Consider the following 16,349-nt stretch of genomic DNA (forward strand, 5'->3'; position numbering starts at 1 on the left):
TCAGTTTTATATGAAATGTACACTTAGGTTGATTCGCACTTCATCTAAAGTAAGGTGACGGAATTATTCCATGTTTGCTGATCATGCTCAAATGTCCACCGAAACAATACAATTTTGCAGCAGAGCAAACAAATACCTCTAAAAACATCAGAGGTAGGATCAGGTGCCATGGACAAGTAAGCGTCCCCCGTTGACCAGTCATTTTTACTAAACAATGATATTGATAAGAGTACTTACCGCTCTCCTTCAGTCTGGTCAGTAGTTTGTAGAACATGCCTTTGTAAACATGGATATTAATAAGAGCACCTACCACTCTCCTTCAGCCTGGCCAGTAGTTTGGAGAACAGTCCTTTGTGGGACTTCCCATCAGGGTGGGTCACCAATACATCCACATCCCCACAGGTCAGTTTCCCTCGGCGATACGACCCACAGCATTGTACAATGACCCCCGGAACAAGGTTCTCTGCTGCCTCCCTCACCTATAGATGATACAATAGAAAATAAGAAATCCAGAGAAATTAATTCAGACTTCATAACATGTAAAATATATGCTATTACCACAACCATTTATACAATAGAAATTCAGGAAAATTAATTCAGACTTAAAACCTGTAAAATCTTTTATAGTTAAAATAATATTGCCACAACCATTTATTTGTTTTGCATGGAAATCTACTATATGTGAAAAATATATTTGTTTTTAAAACAAATTCCTGTCTGTTTTTGTTCTGTTAGGATGGTTTAACACCTATCATTTGCTGTAAAATGGTGTTACCATATTGCTTACAATTACAGTACTGTATACTAATCTACTGTTTTGACATATACAAATTTTACTATGTATGATTTTCTGACACCTAACATTTGTTCTATATGCTATTATTCACCTCAACAATTTCTTCAATGTCTCTGATAGATCATTTGATACATTTTTTTTATATCTATTTAGTTTGGGTTTATTTTATACCTACCACTTGTTCTATGGCTGCTGCCTCAGTTCTTGGCATTCTATCCAGGATATCGTCATAATGCTTCAATCCAATCCTTTGCTGGTGGGTCAACTTGGCTTTTGTCCGTAGGTCATCTAGAGTTCTAAATCCCTGAAAAAAAGTGACTAGCTCTTGATTCCTAAATAAAGCCAGGAAATGGTTAGTGCATCGTTTAGAGAGAAGCATCATTCACTAAATAAAATTACTTGCTTTTATTTTTATGGTGCAGAAATTTATGTAAATTAACTCTTGTGATCAACCCTTCACTAATGAATTAATATTCTCGCAACTTGATGTCTAAGAGCCATTTCATGGTACATGTATAAGTACACACATAAAAGAGGGGAATTAACAGTACTTGTACATGCTTTGTACTTTAGACATTTTCTCACTTGAATCATCATTTTATTTTCATGTGACTAATTTATTCAATACCAGTGAAAAATATATTTCCATAAAAGACCTTGAAAAGAGATTGAAATGAATCATAATTTATTCAATATGTGTTTGTATATTTATTAAGAATAATGTGATAATTATGATCTTCAGTTGTAATAAATGAAACACATGTACAAACTTAAATAAAAAACATTGCTATAAACAGAAAAATTAATGTGTTTGTGTTTGTCAGGATAACAATCTCCTTTAATCAAAACTTGTTTCAATCAAGGCCAAAATGTAAAATTTAATTAAAAATGAAGACAAAATGTCAAATAATTAAACTACTCTATTCATTTTTTGAATGCAAATAGACCCCCATGATTGTGGCATCCCTTTGGTCTCTTGTTTTATTAAATTCTGAGACTCAATTATTCAAACCAGATTATTTGGGAAAAAAATTTTTTTCGTTTTATTTCAACAAAAATAGGAAACTGTGTGTCTTTGAAAAGAATTTTTATCTTAAAAAGAAAAGCATTAGGTACTGTATATACCCGCGCATATATTGGTCTGCTTATAAATTGGTTGTGTTTTTGTAGTTATTTTGGAGGGATTTGCCATTGACCAGCTTATAAGTAGGTACAACTTTCTGCCAGAATTAGTTGACAATTTTAGATCAATGTTGTGTTGTTTTAGTGAGATTTCAATTAATATTTTAAATAAATGACATTGATATTTAATTCTATATCACTGAAAAATTGTGTAATGCATACTGAAGAATAAATAAAACTATAAAAATTCATAAATACTTGTACTTTATGCATAATCTTATAAAACTACCTTTCGTTGTCCAGAATTAATACCAATCTTTCAATGGCTTGCCTATAAGTCAGACAATGATTTTTGGACCAAAATTTAACTCCCAAAAAAACAGACTTATAGGCGAGTATATACGGTGAGGTTACTAATACCTGACTGGTACATTTAATCTTGCATATGGGTTGAAAGTGAATCTATAATGTTAATATTCAATGTATTTTAAATTTTCAAAATTCCAAAGAGAGTCTCTAACAAAAACAGTACTAGCTGAGTAGCTGTTCATTTTTTTTTTTACAAAAACTGTGGGCTCAAACTACATAAGAAGAGTATACTGCTGTTAAGAGTCTTAAAAACATAAAACTGATATTATGAAGAATTATGTGATAATTAATTTATCAAGTTGAAAGTCGGTCAAATACTTAGCTAATTTAAATATTTGATATAATTTACACACTAATATATATTACATGTACTGTTATTACATGTACTGTTGACATTTACCTGTTGAAACCACTGCCTTGCAGTATGGGCCCCTGCTCCCCACACATTGGTAAACAGCTCTATGACTTTGATGTCTTCATCAGCATTAAATTCATTTAGTTTTCGGAGCTCTCCACTCTCCGCAATTTCCCAGATTTTGTCGGCTAATCTGGCTCCTACAGCTGGCAGGGCTCTCGCCTCCTACAGTTTGATACAGCAGAATAATTCAAAATTTCCTCTTCATTTATGAAAATCTTTCAGGAGCATTTTATATAATATGTATTTACATGTGCATATTTACATTTTCCTGTGATTTTGGGATTGTAAATGCCTTTACCATGGCTTTTAGGGCTGGGTATTGGCAAGAGATTTAGTATTGCGATATATTGTAATATTTTAAACGGTATTGCAATATGTATTGCAATATTTTCAGTGAAATTAAAATGGCACTTTCTTATTATATCAGATTTAATTTATAGGCAGATTGTACATAACTATTACAAGTTAGCAAAGGAAAAAAAAGAATTGTTGATTTTATTAAGTTATGCTCTGAAATACAACCATAAAACAGCTTCTGTCTTACTGTTTGGTGTCATAACAACTCTTTCTTACATCTATTTTTATATTTAATAATAAAATTCCTTATAGTCTGCACATTTTGCCGATATATCGATATTACTAAAACGTATTGCAATATGATATTTTTTGTCATTGTATTGCAATATATAGAAATATTGATATTATTGCCCAGCCCTAGTGTCTTTATGTTAATTAACTGACATGATGCACATTATACACCGACCTCCCATGAAGTGATTGGTTTGGGGTGTTTTCTGAGAGCCTGGATGGCTTTCTGGTAACCAAATGCTCTCCACTGATCACTTGTGGACTGGTACTTCTTCACCATTTCCTGAAAACACAACTTCTTTAATAAATATATCTGATCATTGTTTCTCAGTACTTGGCATTTTCAAATCTAACATTTCTTTGAAAAAACTTTACATTGTAAAGCATGCAACCAACACCACAGAAATGAACTGAGGTCAAGCACTTTGATAAATTAATAAAAAAAAAATTTACAAAAATAAAACCCTCATCCTCATTTTTTTCAAATCTTCAGATAATCATGCTGAAAACAAACTTCACAATTAATCACCTTACAATATCCATTCTGGACCTGTACAAAGCATGGTAAATATGAATGAAGGGAGGTAAATCCTATTTACTACAATGATAAATATATATGTTATTGCAGATCACCAACAGAGTAAAGATCACTGTAGAGTACCTCAAGTTTGCTAGTGATGTGCTCATTCAAATTTTCTGATACATTTTTTGATGACTGGGTACATATCCATTGTCCTTTCTGAAAAATAAGATTCTTTAATGTTTAAATTTGTATCATATTTTTGTATGCTTGAGAATATGATCTCTTTCACCATTAAAACTGAAAATTTAGCTGTTTATGAATGTTTTTATATTAATTATATTACAATATTGTTAAACATTTAAAATTAAATCACTGAATATATATGCTAAGATAAATGTAACAAAGAAAGAATGTACAGGTGATTTAAAAAAGAAATCAATGTTCATTCTGACAATCATTATTCTACATGTTCTATGGTACAGGTTTTAAGTTAATTACAGCTATAAGTTTCTCTGGTGAGGTAGATGACGTGGTGCTGGTACTGGGCCCCTGAACAGACACTGGATCCTCCCCATCACTGGGAGCGTAATCACTGTCTGGATCCTCCCCTTCCTCCACCTCTACCTTTGGTCTCTTGTAGCTGTGCCACATTTTTACTGGCTTATGTTCTTTATTGTTTTCAGACCCGCCATCCTTAACGTCTTCTTTTTCCGAATCATTTTCGAATTCTTGTTTTCTTTTTCGAATCAACGGGGATAAATCCAATTCATATGAAGTGGAGTCTACACATTGTTTTTGTTTTATACAGTCACTTAACCAAGATGTTTTAACAACTTTAACACCTGCAAGAGGTTGATCTATTTTAAGAAGTCTACACATTCGATCCAGTTCCATTTTTTCATCAACAACAATATAATCCGGCTTGTCATTTTCACCCACTCCTGATAAAAGTACGCCGCCATATTTTTCCGACTGCTTTCGAAAAATATCACAGCGAGCTTTTTCTATTCCTGCACTTAAGATAAATATTTTTATGTCTTTGAAGAATTTTTGGGAATCGTTAATCACGGGACTTATTGTTTCAGGGAGTTTACGCGATTTCTTTGACATTTTTACTCATATCACAGTACCCGTATCAATTAGGAAGTAAACATATGCAAGCTAAATGTCGACTGTTAATGAGTAGTGCTAAAGATTCCGGATTGTACCCAGCGATAAACTCACTGGCACTTGTTTCCATAATAATTTTTTATGCCCCCGTAAACGAAGTTTTGGGGGTATATAATTTTTGCCCTGTCCGTCCGTTCGTTTGTCTGTCTGTTTTTCTGTTTGCATGCAAAAACTTTAACCTTGCCCATAACTTTTCATGGGTGTATTCTTTGTGACAAGACCTTTCACTGGATACCAACAACTTTGACCCTTTGACCTTGAAGATTGACCCACTTTAAAAAAAAACTTTAACCTTGACCATAACTTTGAATAATAAGGGCAAGGGCTTTCATACTTCATATATGTAATCCTTGTGACAATACTTTTCATTGGATACCAACAAATTTGACCCCTTGACCATGGAGTTTGACACAACTTAAAAAAATACTTTTAAGTTAATCTTGGCAATAACTTTTGAACGGTTGGTGCTAGGACTTTCATACTTCACAAAACTATTCTTTGTTACAAGACCTTTCTTTGGATACCAACAACTTTGAATTTGACCTTGACCTTGGAGATTGACCTACTTTTATATTACTTTAACCTTGGCCATAACATTTGAACAGGTGTTTTATATTTTACATTTATATTTCTTGTGAGAAAGCCTTACTTTGGGTATCAACATGTTTGTTTAGCATTTGAGAAAATTTTTAAATAACTGTGTATCAAAAAATTATTAACGAAACAAGATCATGTGAATGAAACCTGAAAATATATTTTAAAATAGCCCCACCCAAAAGAAATGTATTTGTGAAACACTGATGCCCCATATGGCGGCTTGTGGTGAAGTTTGAAATCTCTCAAATACACACAATCTCCAAGGTTAAAAGATAAAAATTTTTAGTATCACGAGAGGGTCTTTTCACAAAGCATTCACATTTGAAATATAAAAGCCTTTATAGTTTTGAATTTTCACAAGTTATAGCCAAGTTTAAAAAAACACGGGGAGACAGACGGACTGGACATAATATAATACCCCCAAAATCTTCGATTACGAGGGCATAAAAATGATTAAAACAAGATGTGTTCGTGAAACTCTATGCACCCGGCGGCAACAAAGTTCGAAAAACGCTATTTTTAGGTCACAGTCAAGGTCACAAGGTCATTGACCTTGGTGTCATTTGCAAGAACTTAATTAGTGGAGTATGAATACCAAAAATGGAGTCTCTATATCTTATTGCTCAAAGGTTATGGCGAAGGTTCAAAAGGCTGGTTTTAGCATATAGGTTACAGTCAAGGTCACAAGGTCATTGACATTGATGTCATTTGAAAGAATTTAATTAGTAAAGTATGCATACCAAATATGAGAAATGATTTACAGTATATATCTCTCATGGTTCAAAATTTGTGACGAAAATACGAAAAATCTATTTTCAGCATGTAGGTTACAGTCAAGGTCACAAGGTCATTGACCTTGGTGTCAATTGAATGAGCTCAAGCAGTGAAGTATGCATGCATATTAAATTTGAAGTCTATATCTCTCACGGTTCAAAAGTTATGGCGAAGGAGTTGACCAATCTAATTAAGATCAGACTCGTATTCACTCTGAAGAAGATTAGGGTGGACTTTATAATATGTACCTGAAGACCGGTATTTAGGTCTCCGTATCACGATATGTATTGCGCAACAAAAAATCGCGATATACCGGTATACCGATAAAATCTCACATCCCTAGAGTTGAAAGACAAACAAACAGACAGACAGAACAACAACAATATGGGCCCTATCTATTGATCCGGATAGATAAAACAAGATTTTTAGTATTACATCGCTATTTTTACACAATCTTTTAAAATGAAAACTCAAAAAAGAAGATAGACTATGATTTACAGGATAAAGACATTAACTTTTTGTCAATATTTGAAAATCATAACTTGTTTGTTTTTGTTATCAATGATGAATTATTTGTTCGATTAAACTTTAAAAAAAAATAAAAGTCTGCTCCTCCTTGAATGAAGAATTTATCCATTCTATCTCTTTGGACTCCTCTAGGATGTAGGAATGTATCTCTAGTTTGAACAAGAATAAACGTTGTACTAAATGCTTAAGAAAATTGCTCAACATTGAAAAGATATTTTACAAGAAATAGAAAAAATCATATGTTTTAAATTGGTTAATCTAGATATTATGGTATGATATGTACAGTTACTGTATGCAAATTAAAGCATGTTTATGTCTGTAGAATTTGCGATTTTCGAATCCCCCCCCTTTTTTTTTAAAGATAAAGTGCTTAGCTATTTGAAAACAGCAAATACCAATAATATTTTATCATACGAATATTTATTATTCTATATATACCAAGTGGTACATAGGAATTTGCTTGAATGTCAATCAAGTTCACCAATTATTTTTATAAGATTTTATTTTAAAAAGTATCTTTGCGGTTCGTCTACATGCTTGTCAAGATTTCCGCTTTATTAAAGAAGTATTTTCTGGAACTGTCTAAATGTGTTCATTTGCATTATTCTGTTTCATAATTTACATTTGATTTTCACTCTCAAACTTGCTTCAGAAGTAGAAGTTTTCTGAGAATGTCAAGTTATTTGAAGGTAAAAAGATTAATTACTTTGTATTATGTATAATGTTAATTCAAGTTAACAAACAGTGATCGACGGTCTGTAACGAGTAATTTTTCCCCTTGTTCATTTACTAGATATTACATTTAACTTAAGGGACCGGGTAAATGTGCCTGTTTATCTTCAAAAGTCAAAGTTACGTAGAGCCTGTAATAACGTTATGCACTATATGATAAACGTGAAGCACTTTAAGGGTCATTGGAGGTGACCATGCCAAAATAATTGCTTAATTATTTACTCTATCATAGACATACATGGATGACAAAAGAATATCTTTTACAGTTCATAAAGATAACATTCCTTCATCTCCAACATCAAAATGTATCACTTTGAAAAAAAACAACACCTGATTAATAATTGATTGAAATAAATTGTTTATAGACTTTTCTCTTTCAAAAAATGCTACTTTTATCAAAAATATTTTCCCTTATATATCTGAGTTAATTTTGTAAAGTCATATGCATAAAACAAAAGGGGTTTATCAATGAAGGGGAAGTTGTATATTTATTTCCTTATTTTTTCAGAAAACGTTATTTTTTATTTTTCTTTGTTAGAAAATACAGGTCTGGTGTCCTTCTATCTTTCAATTCAAATTTTGAATTTGGAAATTTTAAGTTTTATTTCTTGCCAAAACTTTTACATATTTGATGATACAGAAAGTATCCAATTAACAATATACGAAAGCCTATTAGGATCAATCTAGAGAGAAAAAAAATTTAAAAGGCGTTATAACGCCTTTTGAAAAGGCGTAATAACGCGAAAAAAGGCATTATAACGCCTTTTGAAAAGGCGTTATTACGCCTTTCCATTCCAAAAGGCGTTTCCAAAAGGCGTTATTACGCCTTTCTAAAAGGCGTTATTTCGCCTTTCTAAAAGGCGTTATTACGCCTTCTCAAATGGCGTTCCTTTATAAAAGGCGTCATTACGCCTTTCTAAAAGGCGTTATTACGCCTTTTCAAAAGGCGTTATTACGCCTTTCCAAAAGGCGTTATTACGCCTTTTATTCAATACATAGGCGTTATTACATCTTTCCAAAAGGCGTTATTATGCCTTTCCAAAAGGCTCACAATTATTAGGAATAATTTCTAAAAAATAATTTACACCTTTCCAAAAGGCGTTATTACGCCTTTCTTAAAGGCGTTATTACGCCTTTCTAAAAAGCGTTATTACGCCTTTCCATTCTAGAAGGCGTTATTATGCCTTTCCAAAAGGCGTTATTACGTCTTTCTATACCAAGGGTCATTGATTTCAATTGCTCATTATACCCATGCAAATAGTTGCCTGCTTTTTCCAAGAAGAGAGAAAAATATCTTCAAATGACATAAATTTTAATACACTGTACATGGCAAGCAAAGCTCCAAGATAAGTCTGCCTATATTCTAGATCTTCACAAGTAGAGTGTTGCCTTCTCTTTTGGAAAGGCGTAATAACGCATTCTAGAATGGAAAGGCATATAATAAGGCCTTTTAGAAAGGCGTTATAACGCCTTTTAAAAAGGCATTATAACGTCTTTTGGAATGGAAAGGCGTAATAACGCCCTTTTTCGCGTTATTACGCCTTTTTCTCTCTAGATTGATCCTAATAGGCTTTCGTAACAATGTATACTTAAATGTCTGTTTCTTAAAAGTCATTATTTTTGTAATGTATGTATCTGTTTGTTTGTTCGAGGTCGGTCTAATGAATTTTTCACTCAAATGGGGACCGCATCCGTTGTCGGTCGATAGATGCAAATTTTCCTATTTTCAGCATTTTTGGCCATTGAACAGTGAGGGATCCTTTTCCTGTCACCACCTACTGCCACACTAGACCTCGGCTAACATGGTCCCTTCCGAAGGACCGGTCTCTACGTCCCACTGTGGGATTCGAACCGGCGACGTAAGGATCAACTCCTTACTTACCGACTCCAGAGCAGATGCTCCAACCACTGTGCCATGTGGGCGACTTTTCTTATGTGATTATCACTTTAAACAATGTAAGATCGATGCAAAAATTTTTCGTGTTCAACAAAAATATCTTTTGACCATGCAAACGATACGCTTTGGTTTCTCTTTTCTTTCTTCAAATTTATGTTCACTGGTATTTAAATTGCCTTTTTATTTTGAGCTTCCTTAACCTTTTTCATCAGTCATGCGTGTAGTGAAGTGTTCCTTTGGATTTCAAAATATGAAAAGCATTCATCATGAAGAATAATATTCAAATCTAGCAATCGAGTAATATCAAACAAAATCACTAATTTTTTAATATGATTTTTATTTTCTAAATTTTCAGCGCTGTAGGTGTACATTTTGTTCAAGATTTACTCTTTACTAAAGAGACATTTCCGAAAACTCCTTAACATGTTTGAGTTACTTTGTTTCATGCATTTCTCTGATCATGTTAAGGTCTTCTACTTGGTTCTTATTACCTCCATTCATTTCCATCCAGTCTCCATACTTGCAAAACTATATCTTTAACATTACTATGCGTAAACATTTCACTTTTTACTTTCAAAACTTGCTACAGAAAATGGGCGTGAGCTGGGTCTTTATAAGAGGGTTAAAAGTAAAAAGAGAAAAATCAGTCAATTAAAATACTAAATGTAATTTTCGCTCCGTACCTGATGCAATTTCACACCATTTTGAACTCGCCTAGAAACAGCGTTATTCATTAAGATATAGATAAAAATCGCCAAACTTTTAAGGTTCATCTTATAAGGACAATCAAGTGCAAAAAGGGTAAAAAGAAAAAAATGTTCAAAAGAAGATGGGTGGATAAGGCGGGCAAAGTGCCTATAGTGCGACAGATAAGAAGTGAAAAATTTTAATATCAATCAAATCCAAATTTTATTGGATAATTCATCTAGTATTAAAGTATTCTTTATGAAAAACCTCTACAATATAAAAAAAAAATCACAAAAACAGAAAATATTTGCCTATGAAAATGCTTACACACACTAAAAAGTACAAAAACAATCATTTTCTCGTACTTTTACAAGATTTTTCAATGTGAGTGGGCCTTCGCTCCATTTTTAGGTCACCTGAGTAAACTCAGGTGACCTATTGCTATCCGTTGTTGTCCGTCGTCGTGCGTCGTCCGTCGTGCGCTGTGCGCCGTGCGTTAACATTTGAACATTTTCAGCTTCTTCTCTGCAACCTCTCAACCAATTTCAACCAATTTTGGCACAAAGCATCTATGGATGAAGGGAAACAAAAATTGTGAATTTCACGGTCCCTGCCCCCCTGGGGCCTGAGGGGTGGGGTCAAAACCACTAAAATTAGTGCAATCTTTAAAAATCTTCTTTACTCCTGGACATCATGCAGGCAAACTGTTGGCATGAATGTAATGAGCATTGAGTCCTCTACCAAAATTGTGAAATTCATGGCCCCAGGGCCAGGGGTTCTTGTGCTAGGGCGGGGCTATATGGATTATATAGTGAAAATGTATTATTTCTTTGAAGATCTTCTTCTCTGCTTTTGGGTATTAAGTAAACTAAGTAAGTACATAGTTATGTTGAGAAAGAGTGCCTCTTCCAAAATTGTGAATTTTATAGCCCCAGGGTCAGGGGTTCTGGTGTTAGGGCGGGGCTCTATTGATCATATCGTGAAAATGCATGAATTCTTTGAAAATCTTCTTCTCTGCTCCTGGGTATTAAATAAACTAATTAAGTATATACTTATGTTGAGAAAGAGTGCCTCTTCCAAAATTGTAAGTTTTATGGCCCAGGGTCAGGGGTTGTGGTGTTAGGGCGGGGCTCTATTGATCACATAGTGAAAATGTATGAATTCTTTGAAAATCTTCCTCTCTGCTCCTGGGTATTAAATAAACTAACTAAGTACATACATGTAGTTATGATGAGCAAGAGTGCCTCTTCCAAAATTTTGAATTTCATTACCGGTCACACCTGGATTGGGGATTCTGGTGTTAGGTGGGGCTCTATTGATTACATAGTGAAAATGCATTTATTCTTTGAAAATCTTCTTTTCTGCTTCAGGGTATAAAATAAACTAACTAAGCACATAGTTATGATGAGCAAGAGTGCCTCTTCCAAAATTGTAAATTTTATGGCTCCAGGGTCAGGGGTTCTGGTATTAGGGCATGGCTCTATGGATTATAAAGTGAAAATGCATTATTCTTTGAAAATCTTCTTCTCTGCTTCTGGGTATCAAATAAACTAACTAAATACATAGTTATGATGAGCAAGAGTGCTACTTCCAAAATTGTGAATTTTATGGCCCCAGGGCTAAGGGTTCTGGTATTAGGGCGGGGCTCCTTTATTATATAGTGAAAAATGCATTAATTCTTTGAAAATCTTGTCCTTAAATTTGCTCCTGGGTTATATGCCAATTACCCAAGTATATATTTATTTATGATGAAGAAAGGTGCATCTAGAAAAATTGTTATTTTTTTATGCCCCCCGGGTCGCGGGGGGGAGGGGTTACATAGTCTGAAAATAAATTGATGCTTTGAAATCTGCTCTTCCGCATTAATCAACAATTTTATGATAAAATTTGCAAAATTTTGAAATATATGGCCCCAGGGTAAGTGGTTCCTTTGGGTTGAGATGCATAACTGGTTAGAAAGTGGAAGTGCATTTTCTCTTTGTTACTCTGATCTACCTCTGGGTATTAAGTAAATAGAGTAAGCATGCTAAGTTTATAGTTATGATATTATAAGCAATGGTGCCTCTTTCAAAATTGTGAATTGTGAATTTCATGGCCTCTGGGGTAAAACACGAACCAATTTTAATTGTTTGAAAGTTGTTACACGATACTCAGGTGACCTATAAGGCCCGTGGGCCTCTTGTTTTGAAAGATGATCCTGAAAGTTTGCAATAAAATACACATTTTTTAGTTTACAAAATCATGGAGCGAAGACCCACTATACCTTAAAAGAACACTTTTATGACACAACATTCGCATCTTTTCGAGAAATACTTCAAGTCCATTAAGTCGCGGGTCATATCACAAACATGATTTAAATGCTCAAATTCACCACGAGTGATGTAGCATAGTGATTAACGCGTTAGTCTCAAAGCAGTATGCTATTGATACGTCGGATTTTTATTGCTAGGGTTCGAATCCCACGAATACCATCTATTAATTTTATGAAAAAAAAAATTTTTGCGAGAATTTTTTTTCTCTCAGAAAAGTTTTTCTCTCATAATTTCCAAAAAATTAATAATAAGAAGTTAACTGAAATACTTAATTCACATACTGAATATGATTTCTTGATATCGGGCGCTATAGTCATTCTGCCCGCCTTGTTCACCCATCTTCTTTTCTTGTATAGAGAGATTATCCTCATATTAGTATTAGGAATATGGAATATTAGCTATTTAGTCCCAAACCTGCCATCTACATGGGAGATGATTCTAGGGGTACGTGTTCATTTATCTGCAGAGGTAAAAGTTGCTTAGAGTGCTTTAGAGTTTACGATGATCAGAGAAGCATCCCCATTATTTTTCTCAAAATTACCGACGAGGTGCATTACAGGGTGCAGAGGAAAATATTTAAGAATTCTATGAGAATGACCAACATGACATGTTATAGTATTTCAGTAACGAATTTCTGACCATTTTAAAAAAATTGTACTTCAAAATATTATTTTCTCTTTATTATTTCTTTTCTACTTAGAATGATTATCAATTATTTAATTATAATATTCACTTGCATGTTTACATTTTATTACATACTTGTATATAAATGTAGTTGTCGTACTGAAGAAATTTAAAGTCTGTCTTTAAAACCCTTATATCCATTAATTAAAGTGTTCCTTATGGTTATCTAACATGCGTACTAAAAACTAGGACACTGGTAGGCAATGCCCGACAAACATGGCTGCAATTGAAAAACAATATCCACTGGGCTCTCCTCTAGTGCACATTAAAATGTGTGAATCCCATGAATTACCTATTGATATTGTATGTGAGGACTGTGATAAATTTATTTGTGCCAAATGTGCTAAAACGGATCATAGAAATCATGACTGGAAAACTATACCTACAGCAGCCACTGAAAGGAGGAGGGGTCTACTTTCATTTCTGAAGAACATCAAGGAAGAGAATCTACCTGGGATTGAGGAGAAAATGGAAAAGGTGTCTACACAAATCATAGAAAATAAAGAACTGTGCGACTCTGAGATTAAAAAGCTTCAGAAGCATTGTGAAGAGATAATGGCCAGGCTAACAGAAATCAGAGAGCGCCATAAAAAAACACTGCAAGACAATATAGTTAAAAAGAATGATCAACTGAATCATGTGAAATCTGAGTTAGACAAGAAGAAGAGAAGAATTATTGACACAGTGGAATTCATGGAGGTGAACAACAGCACCATGTCAGATTACAGCTTGATTGACAACCACAGAGAACTGACAAAAATGCTGTCTGAATTGGAGGTTCATATGACAAACTGTGAACATTCAGTGAGGTTCACTAGAGGGGAAATCAAAGATGACTTTCTTAATTCTATGGTTGGAAAAACTTGGGATTTAGATGATACTGATGTGACTATAAAAAACTCCTTTCAATATGGAGATAAAGTAATAAATATTTTGGAGGTATTAAGTGAAGATCAATGCTACATAAATGAATTTAAAACAAAATATATAGAAAAAGTTAATCAGCAAGGCACTAAAGAACATAAATTTAGTATTTTTCCTAATGACATGTGTGTGACTGATAACGGTAATGTTTATTTCTCTGACTTAAGTAACATATCCATCAGCTGTCTGTCACCATCAGGATCTGTCTCTAAGGTCATCAGTACAGATCCACTTCTACCATTAGGAATCTGTCAGTCAGTGGACGGTGGACTACTGGTCACCTTGAGAGACACAGAATCAGATCGTTACAAATTAGAGTCACACAGCAGACGTCTGGTGAGACACATCACAGTGACAGGTGATGTCATCCATGAGAATGAGTACCAGGAGGACGGTCACACCAGACTGTTTACATTTCCATTCAGAGTCACACAGAACAGTAACAGTGATATCTGTGTTGTGAACCATACAAGTCCCACTACAGGTGATCTAGTGATTATGCCCTCCTCTGGTCGTTTGAAGTCTGTCTACCGTGGACAGAACCTGACACATAATTTCTGTCCAACTGATGTAGTGTGCGACTCCCTCTGTGACATCCTTGTTACTGACTCTGATAACAAACAGATCCATCTGCTGAGTCCTGACGGGGACTTCTTAAAGTTCTTACTAACAGAAAATGAAGTGAACCCACCAGTCTCTTTGTCCCTATACAAGTCTACACTGTGGGTGGGATTCTATGAAGGACTTATCAAAGTGTTTCAATATAGATGGCAAAACGTATGAAGTGCATAAATATTGAACAAATTCATTAATATAACCTACAACCAATTTATCAAATACCTATGTGATCTCCATCAAAAATTGTCATAATGTAGTTCAATTTCTAGATGTATAAAAAAAATTCAAATTTTGTTTTCAATCACAATATTCACTGATTTATTTACTTTGAATGTATATTGCTATATCATTTACATACAATGATACAATGTTGATTTCCATAAAGCCGAACAAGCAAAGGCCCCTCTGCCTTCTGCTGCAAGGTCAATTAGATCAAGATAGATATTTCTTATCCAGAGACCAAAGAGAACAAATTATTTATTATGATTAAAACATTATTAAGAAAGATTTATTTACCCGGTAATATTTCACACAGAATGCATTAAACCTGCGTATGACTTTCTGCATGTACACATTAGTAAGATTTTCAGAATAAAAAAAAATAATTTAAGCACCATGATGCCTGCATTTGAATTTTAACAAGATGTACCTGGTATGTGGAACTTAACCTAGCCCCTCTATACATGTACTTTGTTAATGATTTAAGTTTTATTTCTAGTTGTTAGTCATAGAGAATATTTCATTGATTTATACTTTTTTTTAAAAAATTCATTATCCTATCACGCTTTTGTGTTATGTTAATTGTCCTTAATGGTTCTTCAAAGGTTTATAAACAACATGAAATATACAATGTACGTATCCCACCTTGTGTAATCAAGTTACTAAAATTGTAATTCAAATTCCTATTTCTGTAAAAAAAAAATTACCTTGATTTGCTTTGGTTCCATGTAAAATATGAAAATATAAGCTCTCATAGATTTGTATCACTCATTTAATGGATACTATATTATGATCAAATGATGAATATACTTGGTGTTGAAATTAATGGCAAGAAAATACCATTAATTGCGTCTTTCATAAACATAATGAAATAAAAAGAATTAAATTCATATCAATTCACTGTGCATGAAAATTCTATTGAGGGATTTTTAAGTCTCTAACAACATTGAAAATATGTTATCTTTTCATTGAAAATGGTGTCAATGACAGCGAAATGAAATTTACAATGTGATACAATGTATACAAAAAACATCATATAAAGGCAACAAGTGTAAATATTTGCTGATAACTAAGATGATCTAATCTGGTCCCTGCCCCCCTGGGGCCTGGGGGGTGGGGGCAAAAACCACTAAAATTAGTACAATCTTTAAAAATCTTCTTCTTTACTCCTGGACATCAAGCAGTCAAACTGTTGGTACGGTTGTAATTAGCAATAAGTCCTCTACCAAAATTGTGAAATTCATGGTCCCATGGTCAGGGGTTCTGGTGTTAGGGCGGGGCTAAATAATTATATAGTGAAAATGCATTATTTCTTTGAAAATCTTCTTCTCTGTTCCTCAGTATTAAATAAACTAATTAAGTACATAGATATGATGAGCAAGAGTGCCTCT

At 33.7% G+C, this 16,349-nt stretch overlaps 2 protein-coding genes across 2 annotated transcripts; one reads left to right on the plus strand and one right to left on the minus strand.

The window, feature by feature from the left end:
• Positions 1-293: 293 nt before the first annotated feature.
• On the minus strand, positions 294-4,953 carry LOC134270460 (DNA polymerase lambda-like). The gene is made up of 6 exons (XM_062752674.1): positions 4,315-4,953; positions 3,955-4,032; positions 3,469-3,576; positions 2,688-2,867; positions 972-1,100; positions 294-479 (listed from the first exon to the last, which is right to left on the minus strand). Exons 1-6 carry the CDS (start codon positions 4,924-4,926, stop codon positions 294-296), a joined length of 1,293 nt encoding a protein of 430 aa, XP_062608658.1. The 5' UTR covers positions 4,927-4,953.
• Positions 4,954-13,413: 8,460 nt separating this feature from the next.
• Positions 13,414-14,904, plus strand: LOC134270464 (uncharacterized). Its single transcript, XM_062752680.1, has one exon. It carries the CDS (start codon positions 13,414-13,416, stop codon positions 14,902-14,904), a length of 1,491 nt encoding a protein of 496 aa, XP_062608664.1.
• The last annotated feature ends 1,445 nt before the right edge of the window (positions 14,905-16,349 follow it).

The sequence above is a fragment of the Saccostrea cucullata genome, unplaced genomic scaffold (genome assembly GCF_032062105.1).
Source record: "Saccostrea cucullata isolate Sc308-1 unplaced genomic scaffold, CSIRO_AGI_Scuc_v1 ctg2048, whole genome shotgun sequence".
Classification (NCBI taxonomy): Eukaryota; Metazoa; Mollusca; class Bivalvia; order Ostreida; family Ostreidae; genus Saccostrea; species Saccostrea cuccullata.